The 20,595-nt window shown below is 44.1% G+C and overlaps 1 protein-coding gene across 1 annotated transcript in view; it reads left to right on the top strand.

The window, feature by feature from the left end:
* The first annotated feature begins 4,435 nt into the window (after positions 1 to 4,435).
* Positions 4,436 to 20,595, top strand: part of Pisd (phosphatidylserine decarboxylase) — a 45,983-nt gene continuing 29,823 nt past the window's right edge. The window contains 2 exon segments of the mRNA XM_021161698.2: positions 4,436 to 4,522; positions 15,357 to 15,427. Coding sequence (XP_021017357.1) covers positions 4,458 to 4,522; positions 15,357 to 15,427 — 136 coding nt within the window. The 5' untranslated portion in view covers positions 4,436 to 4,457.

The following is a 20,595-nucleotide window of genomic DNA, read 5'->3' as shown; positions in this document are numbered from 1 at the left end:
CTTGAGTTACAGGTGGTTGACATGGGTGCTGGGAATTGAACTCAGGGATAGATGAGCAGTATATTCTCTTAACCCACCTCCTAGCCCCACCCCCACCCCACCCCTTTTAAAAAGATGTATTTAATTTTATGTGTGTGAATGTTTTGCACAGGTGTGTCTGTAAGGGCACTGTGTGTGTGCCATGGAGGCCAGAAGAGGGTGCTAGATGCCCTGGAACTGGAATTATAGAAGGTTGTAAGCTGACATTTGGGTACTAGGACCCAGATTTGTATTATTTGGTAGGAGCACCAAGTGCTCTGAACTGCTGATCTTTTCTCCTCTTTAGAATCTTTGAAACAGGGTCTCATGTAGGCAAGGGTGCTCTTAGTAGAATTGATTCTCTGCTTTCACCATGTGGATTCTGGGGACTGACGTTGAATCTCCCAGCGTGGCAGCAAGTATCTTCCAGCAGAGCCAGCTTGCTGACCCAACTTTTATATTACTGTAAAACAAAATATATTGTGATGTAGATTAGTTAGTTTAGTTTGATAGAGTGCTTTCTAGCAATCAAGAATTCCTAGGTTTAGCCAGGTGGTGGTGGTGGTGGTGGCACATGCCTTTAATCCCAGCACTTGGGAGGTAGAGGCAGGCGGATTTCTGAGTTCGAGGCCAGCCTGGTCTACAGAGTGAGTGCCAGGACAGCCAGAGAGCTACACAGAGAAACCCTGTCTCAAAAATAAAAAAGTTACACTCCTACCCATGTAGTTAGTAATCCATAAAGAACTCAATCCAAATAGTATGCTTTATATTTAGCCTCTAGATTATCATTAGTATTTGTATCTTCATTGTTTCCCAAGGCCAACATTAGAAAAGCTCTGCCTCAACCTCTGGCCCAGGGGAAGGTGGCCAGACAGCTAAGAGGTGCAGCATATGGTGGCTATGGTGGCAGCAGCCTTTAATCCCAGCACTTGGGAGGCAGAGGCAGGTGGATCTCTGTGAGAGCCAGCCCAGCCTAGTGTACAGAGAGACTTCCAGGACAACCAGGACTACACAGAGAAATTCCATTTCTAAACAAATACATTTCAGGCAACTCCTGAAACAATTAAATGCTTCTAAAGTCTGCACCTGAGACAAATGAAAACGCTTGACCATAAAACTTGTATATGAAAGCTTATAGTGCAGGGTTTCCATGTACTAATCACTGAAAACACGCTGTCTTAGGATGTCTGATTGTGGTGAAACACCGTGACCAAAAATTTGGGGAGAAAAGGGCTTATTTGGCTTTATCCTGAGTCACAGTCAATGAGGGGAAGTCAGGACAGGAACCTGGAGGCAGGAGCTGAAGCCCAGGCCACGGAGGGGTGCTGCTTACTGGCTTGCTCCCCATGGCTTGCTCAACCTGCTTTCTTCACTTGATCTTAGCCAAAAGGCCAAGAAGTGATTCAACCTGCTTTCTTACCAAATCCAGGACCACCTGTCCAGGGATAAGCACCACCCACAATGGGCTGGACCCTTCCCCACTAATCACTAATTAAGAAAATGCCCTACATACCTGCCTACATCCAGATCTTATAGAGGCATTTTCTCATTTGAGGTTCCTCCTCTCAGATGACCCTAATTTATGTTGAGTCGACATAAAACTAGCCAGCATATACACTGATTAAATATGCAAGAGTACACACGTCATGGTATTACATTTATATGAAAATGAAGAATAGGAAAGTCAATGGAACAGAATGTAGGGTGGTAGCTGCTTAGGACTCAAGTGAGGGCTGTGAGGGACATAGAAATTATCATTGATCAGTATGAGCTTTCCCTGATACATGATTAAATGTCCTAAAAATGATTGATATTGCTTGCACATGTTTGTATATATGAAATCCAGTGGATTTACACTTAAAATGTATTATGAATTAATTCTATGTGGGTATTATCTCAAAAAGGCGTTGAAAACTGAATAAGTTACACATGGTGGGTCACACCGTAACCCTGGTACTTAGGAGGCCAAGACATGAAGATCCTGACTTTTAGACCAGTCTCAGGACAGCCTGGGCTACATATCATGATCCTGACTCAAAAATATAAGGAATTGAGAGCTGGAGAGTTGAGTCAGTGGTTAAGAGCATGCACTGGCCGGGCGGTGGTGGCGCATGCCTTTAATCCCAGCACTCGGGAGGCAGAGGCAGGCAGATTTCTGAGTTCGAGGCCATCCTGGTCTACAAAGTGAGTTCCAGGACAGCCAGGGCGATACAGAGAAACCCTGTCTCAAAACACCCCCCCCCCAAAAAAAAAAGAGCATGCACTGTTCTCCCAGAGGTCCTGACTTTGGTTCCCATGAGCCCTGGGGGCATGCGACACCTCTAGTCTAAGGGGACACCTACAAATGTGGCATATCTACACACAGATCCATAACTTAAAATAACAGAAAAATAAAATTCTAATTAGGGGCTAGAGAGATGGTTCAATGGTTAAGAACACATGTTGGATGCTCTTACAGAAGGCTGGAGTTTCTAGTACCCACAGGATGGTATTCAACTCCAGTTCCAGATCTAGCCATACACGTATGGTGTGCATATACATGTAAACAGGCAAAACATACACATTAAGTGAATAATTAAAATGTAATGTGGCCACACTAACTAGTAATAGAAATAATAGTAAAATTAACATGCTTAATAGATGCAAAAAAGAGGTAACTTTTAAACCTTGAAGTTCTGTTATCTTTTGTTGTTCTCTGTGCTTTTGTTGTTACAGCCAAGAAGTCATTGTCAAATCCAATATATAAATTTTCTCAGGGCTTAGAGAGATGGCTCAGTAGTTAAGAGCACTGGCTACTCTTTTAGAAGACCTTGTTTCCAGTACCCACACTAGGTAACTCAAACTCTCTATAACTTCAATTACAAGATATTCAATGCCTTCTGGCCACAACCAGAACCTGCACACATGAGTGTTTTAACTGTACGTGTGTCTGCTCGCATCTTGCATGCCTGGTGCCCTCAGAGGCCAGAAGAGCATGGCATCTCCTGGAACTGGGGTTATAGATACTTGTGACACACCATCTGGTGCTGGGAATTGAACCGGGTCCTTTAAAAGAGCAACTAGTGCTCTTAACCACCGAGCCCTCTCACCACCTCTTTTATCATGTGTTTTTAGTTTTGCTCCTTGTAAAAAAGATATATACAGTATATTTATAACGTGTTTTCTAAAGAATTGAAAAAAATACTGTGTTATATAAAACTAGGGTTTTTGTTTTGTTGTTGTTGTTGTTAAAACAGGGTCTAGGTAGCCCAGGCTGGCCTGGAATTCAGGACACTCCAAAATACTGGGATTCCAGTGTTATTTTGAAATAACTTACCTCAATCATTTGAATTACAACACTCAATTCCATACCAAAATTATGTTGTGTGTGTTTCTTTTCCAGGCTCTGGAAAAGTATGACAAAGGGAGGTGTTTGCCTTGAATTATCAAACTTGTGACTTCTTAGGTTCTCTCTCTCTTTTTTTTTTTTTTGGTTTTTCGAGACAGGGTTTCTCTGTATAGCCCTGGCTGTCCTGGAACTCACTTTGTAGACCAGGCTGGCCTGGAACTCAGAAATCTTCCTGCTTCTGCCTCCTGAGTGCTGGGATTAAAGGGGTGCGCCACCATGCCCGGCTTAGGTTCTCTTTAGTGGCTGGTTTTGCTGTAACTGAATTTAAGTAACTATCCAGAAATAATCTAAAGCGCGAATTAGCTTATCCATTTGGTGTTTACTAGAAGAAAAATCAGGGCTGCCTTCCTTCAGTTTTTGCATTCAGGTTCAGCCATTTTTCTAGGGCCTTAAAAGGGGGACGGGGTGTTCAGATCATGGGTTTTGACGCCAATGATGTAGAAATACTGGATTTTCTATCATACAATTTGCGAGTCCTTTGCGGGGTTAATGTGCCCTTGAGAAAGTTGCTTATCCTCGCTGACCTTTAAAACGGTAATAATATCCAAGGGCTGGCTGCGCTTAATATCCAAGTCAGCGCTTAGAAAAAAAAACCCCAAAACTGTTATGTACCACTGAAAAATTCGTTTTCCCCTCATAACTGGAAAGAACAGGAGAAAGCACCATCACCGGGAGCCTAGTTTGACAGCTTTCCATGTTTCTTACATAAACCTCTGGAGCCCCATCAATGAGATAAGAATAGACACCCCGCTCCAAGGGATCCAACGCCTTCTTCTGGCCTCCGAGGGCGCCAGCATCCTTGTGCCATGCACACATCGTGACTGAGCACAAGGTGGCTCAGATTTTTCGGGCACAGGAGCGGCTGTCCCATCGCCTCGGCGCGCCGGCCCCATCGCCTGCCCACACACTCCGCGGGGGTGGGCCCGGCAGAGGCGGAGCCGTACGCAGTGAAGCTTCCGGGCCCAGCCTTCCACGTTCCTGATTGGCCCGGTGACGACAAGGGCGTGCGTCCGAAGGCGGAAGGGGGCGTGTCCGCCCAGGAGGAGGCGAGATGGCGGCGTCTGGGGGTCGCGCGTGTGTGCGCTCGCTTCGTGGAGGTGTGCTGTGGCGGAGCAGGTATGGACGGACGGACGGGAGGCTGCTGGGGTAGGGGTCAGCACAGACCAAGCCAGGCTCTGAGAGCGAAGCCAGTTCTCGTCGCCGGCTCGCCGCGAGTAGCTCTGACAGGAAGGACACGGAGCCACCTTTCCCTCGGCGTCAGAACAGGTGCTACAAGCCACCGCGTGGACCGTGAAATGGGTGTGGCCTAAAGGCTCGGTGGAAGTGCACAGGGACAACCAAACCCATATTCTGCTGCCCGCTGGTCTCTAGAGTGGAAGCAGAGTCGATCTCCTTTTCTCGGGTGTTTGCCTTCCTACCAGGATGGTGTAACCTGGAAGAGCACGGCACGGCAAAGCGACCTTCACCTGGGGTTCTAAAGCTTTGAGGCGAAAGAATTAGGTTTCTTTATCTGAAAAGTCTGTGGTGGAATTGTGGTCCTTATCCTGCTGACCCCAAACGTCTGGGTTCCTTAAGTTCCTAGGCAGGTAGAAGTGGGAGAGCGACATGAGGGATCTATTGTGACTGTTCATTTGGTTTTTTGTCTGCTCCAGACAGTTTCATTAGGTAACCCAGGCTGGCCTCGAAATCACAGCAATCCTCCTGCCTCAGCCTCCCAAGTGCTTCCAAAAAGCCGAGATTACTGGCATGTGCCAGCTGTTTATTCTTTTTTGAAGGGTGGGAGGGGAGAAGAGGAGAGAGTTCTTAACCCAAACGAGAGAGAAGAAACAGTTCTCAACTCGGCTGAGTTACTTAATAGCCTACATACTTATTTCTACTTGGCAAAGACTACTTCTACCTTTTTGAACTGTGTGTGTGTGTGTATGCATATGGGTGGTTGCAGGTGTCCATAGGACTATCAAGAGTTTCCTGGAATTGGAGGAATTACAGGTGGTTGAGAGCCACCTGACATGGATGCTGGGAACCACACTCTGGTACTCTTTTTTTTTTTTTTTTTTTTTTGGATTTTTGAGAGAGGATTTCTCTGTGTACCCCTGGCTGTCCTGGAACTCACTCTGTAGACCAGGTTGGCCTCGAACTCAGAAATCCACCTGCCTCTGCCTCTCAAGTGCTGGGATTGAAGGTGTGCGCCACCACGCCTGGCTCAACTCTGGTACTCTTAACTGCTGAACCATCTCTACACCACCAACATTGCTCAATTTTTAAAATGTGTGTGTGTAAATGTTTTGCCAGCATGTATGTCTGTGTGTGCCCTGGTACCCATGGAGGCCAGAAGAAAACATTCTAGCTTAATTGGTGACCTTTAGGCCAGTGATAGACCCTGTATCAAAGAACAAGATGCACGCCTTTAATCTCAGCACTCAGGAGGCAGAAGCAGGTGAATCTCTATGAATTCAAGACCAGCCTGGTCTACATAGTGACTGCCAGCCAGCCAGAAATATATACTCAGACCCCATATCAAAGCAAAACAACAATAAAGAAAAAAACATAAATCATAACAAACCTAACAAGTTTTTGTATGGTTCATGGGGAATGATCCCCAAAGTTGTCCTCTGACCTCCCATTCACATGCATCAACACTACCCACATTCATTATTTAATTTACTGATTAATTAATTTGCAATTGGCCTTATACTTAAGGAACTTACAGTTTAATAGACAAGGGTAATATTTTAATATCAAGTACAATGTTGGATAAAGCTTTTCAAGAGACTTACCAGTTCAGCTTTAGAACTCTCCTAGCTTTTGAAAGTAGGAGAGAGAAGTAAGGACTATAGTTAAAATGTTAGGACCCATGATGATATTTAAAAATGTGTAAAGGGCTAGCGAGGTTGCTCAGTGGTTAAGAGCATTTGCTGCTCTTCAGGGGGATTGGAGGTACAGTCACAGCCTTCATGGCAGCTCACAACCATCTGTAACTCCATCTCCAGGAAATCTGAAACCTTCTGGCCTCCATAGGCACTGCAGGCACTTGCTGTACAGATACACACACACACTTGATCCTGGCAATTTTCTGTAAAAATTAAAGATGTACAAATACTTGTTTCTGGGCAAAGTGTATTGCCCTCCTTGGCTGTTTGTGACCTTTTGTGGAAATAAAACTAAGAAGAAGAAGAAGGAAAAAAAAGATTTTTATGTGGGACTGAAGAGATGGCTCAGCCGTTCAGGGCACTTATTATTCTCACACATGTATGGTGGCTTATGGCCATCTGTAACTCCAGTTCAAGGGATCTGACGCCTTCTTGGGTCCTCTGTGTGCACTGTACACATGAGGTACACAGACAAAACACAATACAAAGACATCTTACAACTGGAAATAGGGTGGACATTGGTAATTGAAGATGATATACTAAGAATTCCAGTGTGTGGTAATTGAATATCTTCTTCTTCTTTTTTTTTTTTAAGATTTATTTATTTATTATATGTAAGTACACTGTAGCTGTCTTCAGACNCTCCAGAAAGAGGGTGCCAGATCTCGTTACGGATGGTTGTGAGCCACCATGTGGTTGCTGGGATTTGAACTCTGGACCTTCGGAAGAGCAGTCGGGTGCTCTTACCCACTGAGCCATCTCACCAGTCCCGAATATCTTCTTCTTTTTTGAAAAAGTTTTGGGTTACAGAGTTGCCCCACTGGCTGAGAACACTGGCTATGCCAGGTTGTGGTGGTGCACGCCTTTAATCCCAGCATTCAGGAAGCAGAGGCAGGTGGATCTCTGAGTTCCAGGCCAGTCTGGTCTGGGAGGAAGTTCCAGAATAGCCAGAGCTACACAGAGAAATCCTATCTTGAAAAAACAAACAAACAAAAAAAGAATAAGGATGTTGACTGCTCTTGCAGAGGACCCAATTCTCAGACTCACATGACAGCTCATTCACCATCCATAATTTTAGTTCCAAGCAATCCAATGCCCAGTTTTGAGCTTCTCAGGAACCATCCATGCAAGTGGTACATGCACATACATTCAGGCAAAACACTCATATATATAAATAATAAATCTTAAAGGATTTTTTTTTTTAATGTGCAGTGGTATTTTACTTGCATGCGTGTCTGTAGATCCCCTGGAATTAGAGTTACAGACAGTTGTGTGCTGGATATGGGTGATGGGAATTGTATCCCGGTCCTCTGGAAGAGCAGCCAGTGCTCTCAACCACTGAGCTATCTATCTCTCCATCCCTAAAAATGTTTTTGATGCCATTACTTTTTGTAGTAGCCATATGTAGGCAAGTGGCAGGCCCTGGACCAGGTGTTTTACATGGTGGGATTACTGCTAATGAGGTCAGTTCTGATTTTACAACTGAAAGAACTGAGGCTTAGAATTTAAAATTTTCCTGAGGCAGGCAGGCAGGCTGGCTGGCTGGCTTCCTTCCTTCCTTCCTTCCTTCCTTCCTTCCTTCCTTCCTTCCTTCTTTTGAGACACTGTTTCTCTATATAGCACTGGCTGCCCTGAACCTGGCTTTGGAAAAAAGGCTGGCCTCAAATTCACAGAGATCCACCTGTCTCTGCTTGCCAAGTGCTTGGATTAAAAGCATGTACCACTGCTGCCTGGTCTGCGGAGGCCCTTTCTTAATTGTAGCTCCCTTCTCTCAAATGATTCTAGCTTGTGTTGACATAAAAGTAGCCAGCACAACTGACCCCTTGTCACCTTGACATACGAGTACCTCGCTGCTAAGCCACAACCCTTGTCTTTCCCATGGTCATACATTAATATTGACATTACCATATAAAACATTTTACAAACTTAAAAATTCCTATAGTCTACAAACTCAAACACTTTAAAATTTAGTCTCTTGGTGGGCTGTGGCAGCACACCCTTTAATTGTAGCACTCCGGAGGTAGAGGCAGGTAATCTCAGAGTTCAAGGCTGACCTGGTCTACAGAGTGAGTTCTAGGACAAGCAGTGCTACACAGAAATCTTGTCTTTTTTTTTTTTTTTAAGAAATCTTGAAGAACCCAATCAAACAAATAATTCAGTCTATCAACTGTAGGCTTCTGTAAAATAAAAAAAATAAGTAAGTTAAATACTTTCTTACTTCAAGAAGGAAAAATCAGGGCATACTCACAATTGGACCAAAGCAAAACCACACTCCCAACAGTGTAAATACCTCAATGTTCAATGTCTGGTGTCCACTCGTGACCTTCTGGATAACTCCAGGGTCCTGAGTCACTTCTCCAGCTCCTCCTCCTGCAGCACACACAGCTTGTCTTCTAGACCCCAGCTGGCTCCTCACTCATGCTTCTACTGTTCTTGGTGGTCATTCTGTGGTACTGGCATCTCATCAGTGGCCTCTCTTGGGCTCTTTTCTGGGTCTCTATCCCTGCCACAGTACTAAGCCTCCATGTCCACTTCATGCCTTCAAAACCAGTACCACCTGGGTGACTGCTACACTACCAAGTTCAGCTGCCAGCGGGAGGGACAGGCTGCTTCTGTGTGCTACCTCACTCTGAGGAAACACCACCAGAGGATTTAATCTCAGTGATTGATGTTGGTCTCTTCTCAGTCACCACTGATTTCTTACTCTAGCTCACCATCATCTACTGTTCCAGTAATGTAGTGGTTTCGCTTCACTGGTGCCAGTCTCTTGTTAATCATGGCTGAATCTTCATCCCCAGCTAACCAGAATCAAAGATTCTTTTTTTTTTTTTTTTGTATAGAACAGAGTTTATTCAGGGCATGGGGAGGGGAATTAAGAGGGTAGTAGAGGTAGAGAAAGGGGGGGGAGGGAGAAGAGTATAGAGATAGCGATGACCATGAGCATGTGGAGGTGGGGGAAGGGAATGGGGAAGGGGTGAAGGGGAAAGGAGCAAGAAGGGAAGAGCAAGAGCAAGACAGAAGCAACAGCAGAATGACAGAGTCTTCAAAACAGTAAACAGCCCTGATAGAGGCTTCAGATTTCCCTTTGAAACTTCACAAGCCAGACCTCCGTCTACATTGCTCTCAACACTCTTCCACGCTCCAAACAAAGCAGCCCATGAGCTCTCAACACTTACTCAGTGGCTTTTTTCTTTTTTAAGCCCAAAGTTCCCAAAGTTCTCCCACAGTCCTCCTAAAAACATGGTCCTGTTGTGATAGCAATACCCCACTATGCTGATACCAACTTGTCTTAGGAGTCTTTTTTTTTTTTCATTGTAACAAATGTATTTACTATACAAAAGATTTCAATTCCTATCTTTCAAACAGTAATAAGTCTTGTATACAGAAAATTATTGACAATATAATAAATTCAAATACAAATATCAGAAAGAGAACACGGGATATAATTGTAGATTCTATGGACATTGAAAAGATAATGAAGAATATAATTATCTGCTCCATAGATTTGAGTTTGATAGATGAAATTCCTTAGAAGATACAGTCTGTCATAATTCACACAAGATGTACAGAACTATAATAGGTCTACTATATATTAAATATATTGAATCAATTATTAACAGCATCATTCTTACGAGAATTGCTACCAAATATGTGATGAAGAAATTATAAAGAAATTATAACAATTTGTTACAAGTCTTTCAAGGATAGAAGAGATATTCCTACGTAATTCTATGATTTGTCTTAGGATTCTATTGCTATACTGAAACGTGTAGTGGAAAGAATTTATTCCACTTATGCTTCTATATAACAGTTCATCAGAAGCAGTGAGGGCAGGAACTCACACAGGACAGGAACTGTCTTGCAGAAGTCACAGAGGATGCTGCTTACTGGCTAGCTTGACCTGCTTTCTTTTTTTTTTTTTTTTTTTTTTTTTTTTTTTTTTTTTTTTTTTTTTGGTTTTTCGAGAAAGGGTTTTTCTGTGTAGCCCTGGCAGTAGCACTCACTTTGTAGAGCAGGCTGGCCTCAAACTCAGAAATCCACCTGCCTCTGCCTCCCAAGTGCTAGGATTAAAGGCGTGCGCCACCACGCCCGGCTTGACCTGCTTTCTTAAAGAACCTAGGACCACCAGCCCAGGGGTGGCCCTACCCATAATGGACGGGTCCCTCTCACATCAGTCACTGACTAAGAAAATGCCCTAGGTACTACAGATATCTAGACAGTGAAGAGCAGTGGCTGCTCTTGCAGAGGACCCAGGGTCAATTCCTAGCACCCACATGACACCTGAAAACCATCTATAATTAGTTCCAGGAGATCCAATGCTCTATTGACTCTGAGCATACCAGGCACAGACCAACATGCAGTCAGAACATCCACACATAAAACAAAAATAAATCTTAAAAGTAAAGAGAAGGTGGCACACACCTTCAATAACAGCACTTGGGAGGCAGAGGCAGGTGGATCACTGAGTTTGAGGCCAGCCTGGTCTACAGAGTGGGTTTTCAGGATAGCCAGGGCTACATTAGAGATCCTGGTGGTGAGGTGATGGTTCTGTAAGACAAGAGTTTACTGCTTGTCTTAGTCACTGTTGTATTGCTGCAAAGAAACGCTGAGGAATGCACGTCTTACAAAAGGAATCGGTTACCTGGGGGGTGTGCTTCCAGTTTCAGAGTTACTTATTATGGCATGAAGCAGACAGGCTTGGCATAACCCAGAGCTTTACATACTAACCCACGGGCAGCAGGTGGAGAGGGACACTGGAGCAGTCACCGGCCATCCCCAGTGACACGTTCTTCAGCAAGTACACACCTGATCTTTCTAAACAGTTCACTAAGCCTGCAAATATATAAGCCAGTGGGGCCATTCTCACTCAAACCACCACATTGCTCAAGCACAAGGATCTAGGTTTAGATTCCTAACACTCAAAAACTCACACATGGCTGTGCCCAAGCCTAAAACCCCAGTGCAGAGGGGAGAGCAGAGACAGGATTGCTGCGGCTTATTGGCTGCCAGCCTAATGTCAGGTTCAGGAAGCGACCCTATCTCTGAGGAACAAGGCAGTGTGACAGAGCAGGGCACCAACATGTGACACCCCCCCCCCCAGAGTGGGGTTGGGTTTATATACCTTAGGTGAAGGAGAGAACCGTTTCCTTCATGGTAAACTCAGGAGCATTTTGTGTGGTAATAGTTTAAGTTACTTGAGAGGTAGGGGTAGGTGCACACACCTTTAATCCCAGCGCTTGGGAGGCAGAGGCAGATAGATTTCTGAGGCCAGCTGGTCTACAAAGTGAGTTCTAGGACAGCCAGGGCTACACAGAGATCCTGTCTTGACCCCTGCCCCCCCTTCCCCCCCACACAAAAGGACAAATTCAGCTTTATGAGAGTAGGGTAGTGGGAAGCTGGTTGAAAATGGAGACCTGAACCTCTCTGGAGGACTAGTTGAACACTAGGTAGTTTGTTAATGTTTGAAGGGAGCAGTTGGAGGGAGAGAGTGGGTAGAAGTCAGGAGTGAGATTCAGGGAGATGAGGGTCAACATTTTTTTGTGGCTGCCAAGCCAAGAAAGAAACCTGGGGTGTACACAGTGACTTGTGGAACATAGAGGGTGTTGGCAACTTTGACTGGAGGTGATGTGATTGGAACAAACCATGAGGATATGATTGACAGTGGAGGCAGCCCTTTAAAAGCTGTGATGAGAGCGAGGAAAGGTGGGTGGGAGCTGTGGGTCAGTGGGTGAGAGGCGTGGTGCATTGCATCTGTATAAACTGCAGGAGTTACAGGATTTATGTCATGAGAGAAGCTGGTAATAATGGGGCAGTCTGAAGGGAATAGTGGGTATACAAACAGACCACCTCAATGCTGCGTGTCCAGAAATGGTGAGTTGTGTCATCCATGCCCGCCCCAAAGCACTAAGTTAGAAGAAACACAGTAGAGGAATGTGTAGGACCCTCTGTATTGTGTTTTTGTGTTTTGAGAGCCTCTTGCTATGTAGCCTGGTATCAGTTTCTCAACATACTTTGTCCTTTGGTCAGTTTTAACAGTCATTGTTCTGATTCCACTTGAAGAACAGGGTTTTAGGCTTACTGTTTTATAGTGAGAGCAGCAGTTCTAAGGAGCCAGTGTTGAGTTTGTTAAAGATTCCCCATAGGCTGAGATGCCCTGCTTCTCACTTACAGGAGGAACTAGGCCTACCACATTAGCCCATCAGTACCATGTGGTGAGGCTGTTTTTAAGTTTCATGAGGAAAAAATTCAAAGCACTGAAATCTGATAATGTTTGTAGGACTTAACGACTAAATACCCATAAGTTAAATACTACATTCAAAAGTCATAAATGCATTTGTTTTTTTAAATCAATTTAGATGTTTATAATAATGAAAGTTATATTTTTATATCCTAAAGTGCTCCAAGGAAGAAAAACATTTACTGATAAGGCTGTAGTTTCTTGGGGCTGGAGAGATGGCTCAGTGGTTAAAAGCACTGACTGCTCTTTTAGAGGTCCTGAGTTCAAATCCCAGCAACCACGTGGTGGCTCACAACCATCTGTAATGAGATCTGATGCACTCTTCTGGGGTGTCTACAGTGTACTTATATATAATAGACTGGAGCGAGTGAGGCTGGGGGTGGGGTGGGGTGGGGTGAGGAGGATGTAGTTTCTTTATCTAGATTTCCGATCAATATTTTGGAAACTGAAGCTGGATATGATAGTGCATGCCTTTAGCCCCATGGCCCAGGAAGCAGAGGCCAGAAGACCTCTGAAAGTTCAAGATTAGTTTAACGTAAATAGTGAGTAATAGGCCAACCAGAGCTATATACTGAGACCCTCCGTGCCTCCAAAAAAAGAGTGCTTGCATGTATGCATGTGCATCATATAAGGAACCCAGAAAACACACACACACAAACGGGTGTGTGTGTGTGTCAGAAACTAGGGTATTATCTAAATCGAAATCCAGAGAATTGAAAGTTTGATTTTTGATGATGGGAAATCCAGTTGCCAAGTAGAAATTACAGTGTCGCAGTTCTTACCATTGGGATCTATTGATTTCCACCAGGATGCTGCACTCAGAGTTGGTAAATGTTTCTTTATATCTGTTTCGCTGCAGCTTGTGGGGCAAAGTAGCTACAAAGACAGTTGAAAACTGTATGCCAGAGCCTCCATGGTAGTGCATAAATATTCCTCTGAGGCAGAAAGAAGGAACAGTCAAGGTCAGCCTGAACTACATAGGGGTGGGGATGAGGTGGGGGGCAGAGACGGAGTGAGGGAGAGAGAGAGAAAGAAACCATTGTAAGCTGGAAGAGCCATCCACAGAGTGAATATTTAAAGCACTGAATTTTCAGTACCCAGTGGGTCAGAAGGTTCATGGAGCAGGGCTCAGTGCACACAGATCTCTGTGTAGCTCTTCCTTCATGGTGCAGAAATGCTAGGCTTGCGGACTTTGTCTCCCTGATTATTATAATCTCAATTCATGGTGAAAAAAATGTTATTGTGTAATGTTTCTAACTTAGAAAAGTTACTAAGAAGTAATGAGGCTGGGAGATGACACCTTTAATGCCAGCTCTCAGAAAGGAAAAGCCAGGTAGATCTCTGAGTTCAAGGACAGCCAGGGAGGGATACTTAGAGAAAACCAGAACTAGAAAATTCCAGATACCCTTACTGAGATTCTGCAAACTCCATGTCCGTGTTCTCTTTTTCTGTGTAGAGCCCTGTGTCTGCAGGGTGGATCCCGGAAGACTTTATGATGTTAACTCTTTGACATTCTCTTGTGAGGATGTTCCTTTCATTATCTGTGGTGCAGTGGTTACAGCTGTTTAGCTCACATTGATAACAATACTGTAGGATCTCCAAACTGTTTTAATGTTGCCAAGCTGGGCTTGGTGAGCCACCCTTGTGATCACCACACTCAGGAAATGGAGACAGGACAAAGAATTTAAGATTAGCCTGAGTTATATAGTACTGGCTGCAGGATGAGTTGTCAGTAGGGCTGGAGAGAAGGCTCAATAGTTAAGAGTATATACTTGCTGTTCTTGGAGATGACCCAAGTTCAGTTCCCAGCACCTGCCCTTGTTTGGGCCACTGACAGCCATCTGTAACTACAGCTCCAAGAGATTCGACAGCTCCCCCTGACCGCTGCACGCACATACCCGCACAGAGACAGGTACACAGAGTTAAAAACTAATTTAAAAATACTTTCCAACATAATACTTTTGATTGTTTCGGGAATATCATACAATGCATCCTGATCATACTTGTTTCCCATTCCTCCTGGGTGCCCTCCGAGCCCCCTCCATGCTCCCCACCCCCCCAAAAAAAAACCCACCAAGACGAGTTTGTGTTGCCCATATACTCAGTGGAGCATGGTCAGATTCCTAGTGGCCAGTCCCCTTAACACTGAAACCCTCCCCACCCCACACCAAACCATCAACGGAGAAGAGCGTCTTTATAAAAACATTTTTTTAAGTTGCCATCTAATGCAATTTAAACTAGTTTATTTTTATAATGTCTTAGAGGCTTTTAATTTGTGAGCTTTTACCAGGAAGTACATACTTTTTTTTTTTTTTTTTTCCGAGCCAGGGTTTCTCTGTATAGCCTTGGCTGTCCTGGAACTCACGCTGTAGACCAGGCTGGCCTTGAACTCAGAAATCTGTCTGCCTCTGCCTCCCAAGTGCTGGGATTAAAGGCGTGCGCCACCACCACCCGGCAAGTACATACATTTTATTGGATCAGCCCCAGTGCATTTCTACAGCAGATGGACAGTATGCCTTTCTCACAGTCACGCTAAGGATTAAATGTCAGAATAGTCAACATTCTCTTCAAGGGAAAATAAGTAGGTTAAATAGGCCAGTTCTGTTTCTGAATAGAATCAAAGTTTGAAATTCTTTTTTTTTTTTTTTTTTTTTGGCTTTTTTTCGAGACAGGGTTTCTCTGTATAGCCCTGGCTGTCCTGGAACTCACTCTGTAGCCCAGGCTGGCCTCGAACTCAGAAATCCGCCTGCCTCTGCCTCCCGAGTGCTGGGATTAAAGGCGTGTGCCACCACGCCCGGCTTCAAAGTTTGAAATTCTAATGATCCATTTTTCTTGGTTGTAGCCCCTGTCACTATGAATCTACTGCCACACGCCATTTTCTGGGGACCTTACAGAAATTGCCTCTTCAGGCAGGTAAGGAGCAATCGAAGGTCTTGCTGGCTCTCCGTTGGTTCCCCCAACCGGAGGTTGGAAAAACATAACATTGTTAGAATTAAAACCTGTTGGAGCACATGTGTGTGGTCATGTAGCCTGGTGTGTAGCCATTACTGGAGCTTTGGTAGCCATGTCATTGTCTGCCTAGTACTCTGTATGCGACTGTCATCCACTGCTATGTATTTGTTTCTAGTACTTTCTGCCACAGACAGTCTTGGCAGTACCATGGCCATTTCAAGGACTACTGTGTAGATTTAGAATTCCTGGGTCAGAAACCCTGTGTGAGCTGGGCCTGGTGGTGCTTGCCTATAATGCCAGCCCTCAGTATGCCAGGGACAGGGAGATAATAGGTTTGAAGGCAGCTTGAGCTATAGAGTGAGGCTCTATAAACAGTTGATGTATTTCAGTATTTAGGCCAAAATGTTCTTCCAGAGAGACTATTTAGTTTGAGAGCTGTGAGTAGAAAGTGCTACTCCATAGCCCCTCCCTCCTCAGCACTGTGGAGAGAGAACCAGTGGTCTGGGATGAATGCGTTATCTATTACCCACATATATGATTTGTATATCACAACGAACGCTATTTCTAATGGCCCGTTCCTATCCCTGAGAATAAAATGAGCTGGTTGATGAGAACAGCAGAAAGCCTACTACAAACCTGGGCACTAATGGGAACCCTTGTGGCTGTTACTTAATTAGTACTCGGTGCTGGAACCGCAGGGAGAGCCAAGCAGTACACCTGAAGTCTTTTTTGATCTGCAGAGACACAGCCTCTATACTCATAAGGCCACAATCCATGGGGGACATGACCATCTCTGCTTACCAACATACTGTGAAAAGTTAGAAGGTGTTGTGTCCAGCCAGCAGATCACAGACCTGGGTTCTAGCCTGGAAAGGCATTTTGGAAACCTGGAAGAGAAAAAGGGCTGCGCACGATAAGGAAGGAACCAAAACAAGCTTTCTGCTCAAGGTTCAATTTTAATGTCAGCAAGCATGCTTTATAAAGAAAAAGGGGAGGCCCTCCCTGGCCAAGCAAAGTTCCTTTGAAGTAGATAGGTCAGCCTTTTAGTGGGAACTCGTGAAGATCACAGTTCTGTGTTAACTCCAGAAGATTCTTGGAAGAGAACCAGTTCGGCCTCTGGCAGGTTGGGCCTTAGGCAGGTAGTGGCACATCAAAAGAGCAGTACAGCAGGTGGCTCCGCTCAAGGGCGGCAGATGGTCACAGCCAGCCTTGCTAGGCTGGTAGGAGGTAACAAGAAGGGACATTGAAGAGATCCTCAGTGGTTAACAGCATGTACTGGTCTTGAAGAGGACCTGGATTGTTCCCAGTGCCCCCGTTGGGCAGCTTACAGTTGATACAGTCTGCAGGTCTTGGTGATGTTGGTTTTCTCTTCCAGTTAAAGAATTAAGGAAGAATTTTGAACAAAACAGGTGGCAGCAGAGAATGCTCAGGCGCCATAGACAGAATCAACAGTCGAAGGAAGGGATTCCCCAGGATAAGGAGACACATGTGTGCAGGCTCATGTGTGTAGCAAAATTATAGAGGAAAAGACCTTGGTAGAGCAGTCTCTACTCAAGGGCTGGGCTTTTCAGGCTCTGAAGAGTTTTCTGCTCTTAGCTGCTTCAAATGTCAAAGGAGTGATCATGAAGGAGCAGCAGTCATGGGCCTCAGGGGAAGATTGATCTAAGGAGGACCATGGTAAAATAGCAGTGGCAAAGATAGAGCACCGGACAGCCATTTGGTGATGCGTGTATCTTTGGAGTTGTTGTATGAATGAAGTAGCATTTGTAACATGAAAAGTGACACTTTGGAAGTATAATTCCTACCTAGCATAGTTAGAAAAATAGCTGGGGCAGTTTTGCCCTTAGGAACAGAGCAGGCAAGAACGCCATCAAGAGACTCCTCAGCAGTCTTTGTCATAAGTGTCAACAACATTGATGATTTTTCTGTCACCATCATCTACCATAAGATGTACACTGGTGGGGATGCCATTTGTTTGGCTTAAGAGCTCAAGGAACCTTTCTTCAGCCATTGGGTTTCTTCTGCTACAACCTCTTAGGGAACAGACAAGGTTAATAGAAAATTCCTCAGCCTCATAATTCACCTAAGTTTGTTTAACAAGGTGAGGCATAACTGTGTAGCTGAGAACTTTGTATCAGAGTCTTGCTTCCAGAAGCCTGCAGAAGGCCTGTGGCAGGAAGCGAATCACATTGCCAGCAAGCAGTGCTTCTGGCCATATGCTAGCTAGAATGTCCTGTGGAGATGGATAATAGGGGCCAAACACAAGTGAAATCTAGACTCCATTTGTTGAAGTCACAACCAGACATTAGCATCTAATTGACATTTTAAAAGAGAAATACCTTTTTGTAGGGTTTTCCAGTAATGTTCCAGAGACATTGTTTTGACTTTTTTTTTTTTTTTTTGGTTTTGGTTTGTTTTGCTTTTGTTTGTTTGGGGTTTTTTTGTTTATTGTTTTTTGAGACAGAGTCTCTGTGTATCCCTGGCTATCCTGGAGCTCCATATGTAGACCAGGCTGGCCACAAATCTGAGGGATCCACCTGTCTCTCCATTCTGAGTGCTGGCATTAAAGGTGTACACCACCATACCCAGCCCATTTTGATATGTTGAGTAATTTCCCAAACCTGTGAGTTTGACAACAGGGTATCTGACAGGGAACATGATTGGTTAGGATACAGGACATCATATTACAGCTGTAAAAAGGACCCTTCTAGAAACAGATAAGGCCACCAGGAAGCAAATCACTAGTAAGACATCGCTGTCCAAATAGCATCTCATTGTTGAGCATAGTGTCTGAGGACTGAGAAAGAAACACCATCATTTTACACCAGGCTATACTTTCCTGCTGGGTGTTGAAGACTATGTAGATGGCCAAAATTAATTTTCTTCTCTTCTCTTCTCTTCTCTTCTCTTCTCTTCTCTTCTCTTCTCTTCTCTTCTCTTCTCTTCTCTTCTTTTTTCTTTCTCTCTCTTTCTTTCTTTCTTTCTTTCTTTATTTCTTTCTTTCTCTCTTTCTTTCTTTCTCTCTTTCTTCCTTTCAGGGTTGAAGATCCGGTTCTCAAGGGTAACTTGGTCTTGGGCAGAGCTTCTGTCTCCTCTAGTTGTTTTTTTTTTTTTTTTTTTTTTTTTGACAGTCAGTGCCTCTGTTAGGCTAAGTCAAAGGCCTGGCTTGACCATTGCTTCATTTGGGAGTGTGGAGGTTTTTTTTTCCCCTTCTTTTGTAGACTGGACACTTATTATAGTCCACTCCTTCCTGAACAGCGAATGAGTTACCTTCCACAGTTATAGTACAGGTCATTTTGAGAGACACCCCACAGTTCCCTCGGACTTAGTTGACCTTGAAGGATGGGGGGTGGGGGGAACATCTAATTCCACTAAGTTTATGCCTCCAAATATGGTTGTTGAGTACCCGGAGGCTCAGTTGCACCAGTTAGGTGTTTTTAGTGTTTAGGTAAAGCCTAATTGGAAATTAAGCACTGTAAAATAAACCTTGATTGAACACATCTAAGTCTGCTATAGCTAGCATCTGTGGGTCTATCCTGCAGTATTTAGTAAGGTCTTGATGATCCTGAAAGGAAGAGAAAATTTAGAAATAGAAAATTTTAGGGGAGATCTCTCTTGTTTACAAAGCAGCTCTAATTGAAGGATGACATTGTAATTCAGAGCTGCCTAGGAGAGCCACTTCTGATTTTTCATAGAAGGTACTTAGACCATGCACTGGTTGAGAAAGAGACGAAAACCTTCTCCTAAGCACCCGAGGGACTTTAACTTGCTACAGTCATCCAGGAGGCAAGCTGGTGGGGAGTTGGAAGTAATCTTGGAAGATTCTGTTCCAATCATTAAAGTGAAAGTAAGGAGGGAGAAATGGATGACGGTTCACCCAATCCTCCCTGAGTCTGTCAGCCCAGCATCCAGAAAGGGCATACATAGCCAATCCAAGGATGGTCGCTGTGGCTGGTTCCTAGTGTGCGGCCTGGAGTTCAAGTGTACCCTAGATGTGCTTGTCGGATGTGTTTCCTTCTAACCCCATCCACAGGACAGACTGAGTTCCCTACAGACACACTCTGGTCAGTAGGGCAGATCAAGGTTAAGATGACATGCATTCTGTGAGACAGACCTTTTTGTTTTTTATATCCTTTTCTGGGATCTAAATAATGGTCATTTTTTGTGTGTGCTGTAAGATTAAGTAACCTCTATCTCCTACGAAGGGAAATAGGACTCCAGTGGATCTGGAGTATTAGCTGAAACAATTGTCGTGTCTTAGGGCCTACCTGACCTTGTGTCCATTTTATTCTTTTGAGCTATAAAAATATTATTATTATTATTATTATTATTATTATTATTCCAAATAGGAAGCAAACATGATAAACACTTATGATTTTTTTTTAAATACTGTATAAATATAACTAAGCACAACAAATCCACCAAACAAGACCACTCCACGGATAGAATAAAAGTTTACCGGGGATCAGACTGCCAAGCTGTCTTAGCAGGGTGGAGAATTGCAGCTCACCCTGGGAGAACTAGAGCCTTCACAAGGTTTCTCCCCCTTGGGAGATTTTTTTTCCTTGTCTTGACTTATAGGTTGCCTGAGGTGAGCCTAGCAGGAAGGGGTCTGTTCCTGATGTAATCAGTCCAGTTTATGGGTAGAAGATATCCTTCTGAGGTGGATGGCTGGTTAGGGGGGAATGAAGAAACTGCAGTTACCTGATGAACAAAGTTCCCAAGTCACTGAGTTTCTGAGAAATGTTAGTGTTAGGTTTCTGTTTCCTCATGACCATCTACCCCAGGTAAGCTTGGGTTGCCACTGTAGGGTATTGGCAGCTGTGCCACTGTCTTAGGGGCCCAATTTGTGACCCACCACTAAATTAGGAGGGCACTTCTTGTAATTCATCATATGTAAATTGGGCTTAAATCCCTGTACAACAAAAAAAAAATGTATATATAGAGAGAGACAGAGAGAGAGAACAGAGAAACAGATAGAGTGATAACCAGAGGGTACAGTAGGAACAGGAAACTTTATGGATACTGCCATGTTTGGTTTATGCCATGTGGTTACATTAACCAAGATGGCAGTGAAGTCATATGGCATTGACCTTCCTTTTTTTTTTTTTTTTTTTTTTTAAAGATTT

Source organism: Mus caroli, chromosome 5, assembly GCF_900094665.2.
Source record: "Mus caroli chromosome 5, CAROLI_EIJ_v1.1, whole genome shotgun sequence".
Lineage (NCBI taxonomy): Eukaryota > Metazoa > Chordata > Mammalia > Rodentia > Muridae > Mus > Mus caroli.
The sequence above is the reverse complement of the archived record's forward strand: the minus strand, read 5'-3'. Positions and strand labels throughout refer to the sequence as shown.